At 42.4% G+C, this 2060-nt stretch overlaps 1 protein-coding gene across 1 annotated transcript; it reads right to left on the bottom strand.

The window, feature by feature from the left end:
* Window positions 1-250: 250 nt before the first annotated feature.
* Window positions 251-1163, bottom strand: LOC21397405 (nuclear transcription factor Y subunit B-3). The gene has a single exon (XM_010105771.2). It carries the CDS (start codon window positions 1000-1002, stop codon window positions 394-396), a length of 609 nt encoding a protein of 202 aa, XP_010104073.1. The 5' UTR covers window positions 1003-1163; the 3' UTR covers window positions 251-393.
* Window positions 1164-2060: the final 897 nt, after the last annotated feature.

Consider the following 2060-nt stretch of genomic DNA (forward strand, 5'->3'; position numbering starts at 1 on the left):
GAACGTCCAAGTAAATAACAGAGTTCCAAATCATATTTCCAAACTACCAAACCTGTTGATTTGCATTGAACAAAGATAAAGACAAATAATCTACATAGTAACATAGTACTAACACGGCCATATTTTCTTCCTCGTTTACAATTTTAGAACTAGTTGTACTACTCTCTATCATTTGAGCTGGTTGTGGATCTTGTTCTTAACTTCCCACAAATTACACATATAATGAACCCTTATTTAAAAACACAAAAATAAAAATAAAATAAAAATAAATTCAACACCACCTCCAAACTTTACTAAAGTCCGATAATAATATCAAATAAACAAAATTAACCCCTAAAAAAAAAAAAAGTCAAATTATCATCATTACCAAGACGTGGTCCACCATCGACCCACCTACCTTAACTTCACAGCGCCGACGCCGGACACTCCGGACGCACCGCCGCCGCTTAGATGATGAAACCCTCCTCCAGAGCCGTACACCTGTCCCTGATGATGGTGATGATGGTGAACACTACTATGCTGCTGCCCCATCATCATCACCCCTCCATACATCCCTCCAACCCCATTATACCCACCACCACCTCCGGCGCCGCCACCATCCGACCCTCCGCTGCCGCCGCCGCCGCCGTCCTTCTCGCCGGGTCTTCCGATGGAGCTCTTATCGCCCTCCATCTCCCTATACTTCTGAAGATAAATCTTAAGCGGCTCAACGTACTCCTCGAATCCCAAGGTGGTCATGGCCCACAGAAGATCATCGCCGTTGATTGTCTTCCGCTTCTCGCGCTGGCACTTGTCGGATGCCTCGCCGGTGATGAAGCTTATGAACTCCGACACGCACTCCTGGACCGTCTCCTTCGCGTCCTTCGAGATCTTCGCGTTCGCCGGCAGCGCCTTCTTCATTATCCGGCTCACGTTCGCTATCGGTAGAAACCTGTCCTGCTCACGCGACGACAGCTCTCCGCCGTGTCCCCCTCCTCCCGACTCGTTGTCGGAATCCGCCATGAAACGACCAAACTAGGGCCGAATCTCCGCCTGATTAAGGAAGCAGGCGAGGGGTAAATTCGGGATTTGGTGCGAAAGAGTCGCCGGAGCGGGAGGGATTCTGGGGAGCTCAGTTTGGGTGTGTGTCGAGAGGAGATGGAGTCCGTCGGATCAGTGGGGTAATAATGTGATCGGTGGTGACACGTAGATGGGTTTGAGGCCGTTCCTTTGTCGATAAGAGTGGGGTGAGGTGGATGATTTTATAACGTTGGATGAGATGTGGGGTCGGGAAACGTGACGGCTCTTGTAACGACACGTGGTACGTAAGTGGGACGGCTGTTGTCTGTTCTTTTGAGAATCTAGTGCTTCTTTATTTTTTAGTTTATTTTTATTTTTTTTGGCAGGCGGCTCGGCTTGAGTAATCATCGGCTAATGATATCTTGGCCGTTGGATAAGGGAGACGTGTCGGTTTTTGAACCGTTTAGATTTGAGATTTGCAAGTACTACAATTGGTCAATCTCCCACTATTATGGGAGTTGGTCAATCTATTCTCCCACTACTCTATGCTTCAAAAAAGTAAATAAAGAGGCTGGTTTAATTGGTTGATTTGAATTTTTAATTTAAGTTGAGATATAATGTTATGTGATAATTTTTTATTATAGTAAAAAAGTTAGATATAATTATTTTTTAGATATTTTTACTGTAATAAAATTTGAATCAGTGAAACGAACGGAGTCAGAGTAAATCCCACTACTGTATTGCCCATTGTATTTTGGAAAGAAGAAGAATAAAAAATATATTTTTTTATTGTTATTAAAAAAAACTATCCACTAAGAATTATATTATAGTCCCCTTAAAAACTACATTTTAAGATAGAAGGTTGGTGTATCTGGATATTTACCTCGTTCACTTTGCGGATTCGAGTTGAGATATGACATTTTTTGAAAATTTTTTACTGTAGCAAAAAAAGTTAGATGTGGCATTTTCTGAGAGTTTTTTACTGTAGAAACTTAAAACTGAAAACTCGAATCGGTGAAATGAACGAGGCTTAAACATTTTATATACAGTAGATAGAAATA

Source organism: Morus notabilis, unplaced genomic scaffold (assembly GCF_000414095.1).
Source record: "Morus notabilis unplaced genomic scaffold, ASM41409v2 Scaffold1206, whole genome shotgun sequence".
NCBI lineage: Eukaryota > Viridiplantae > Streptophyta > Magnoliopsida > Rosales > Moraceae > Morus > Morus notabilis.

What these genes read in the sequence shown, in the direction of transcription:
- LOC21397405 (XM_010105771.2), bottom strand. Translation starts at nt 1,002, where the DNA reads ATGGCGGATTCCGACAACGAGTCGGGAGGAGGGGGACACGGCGGAGAG.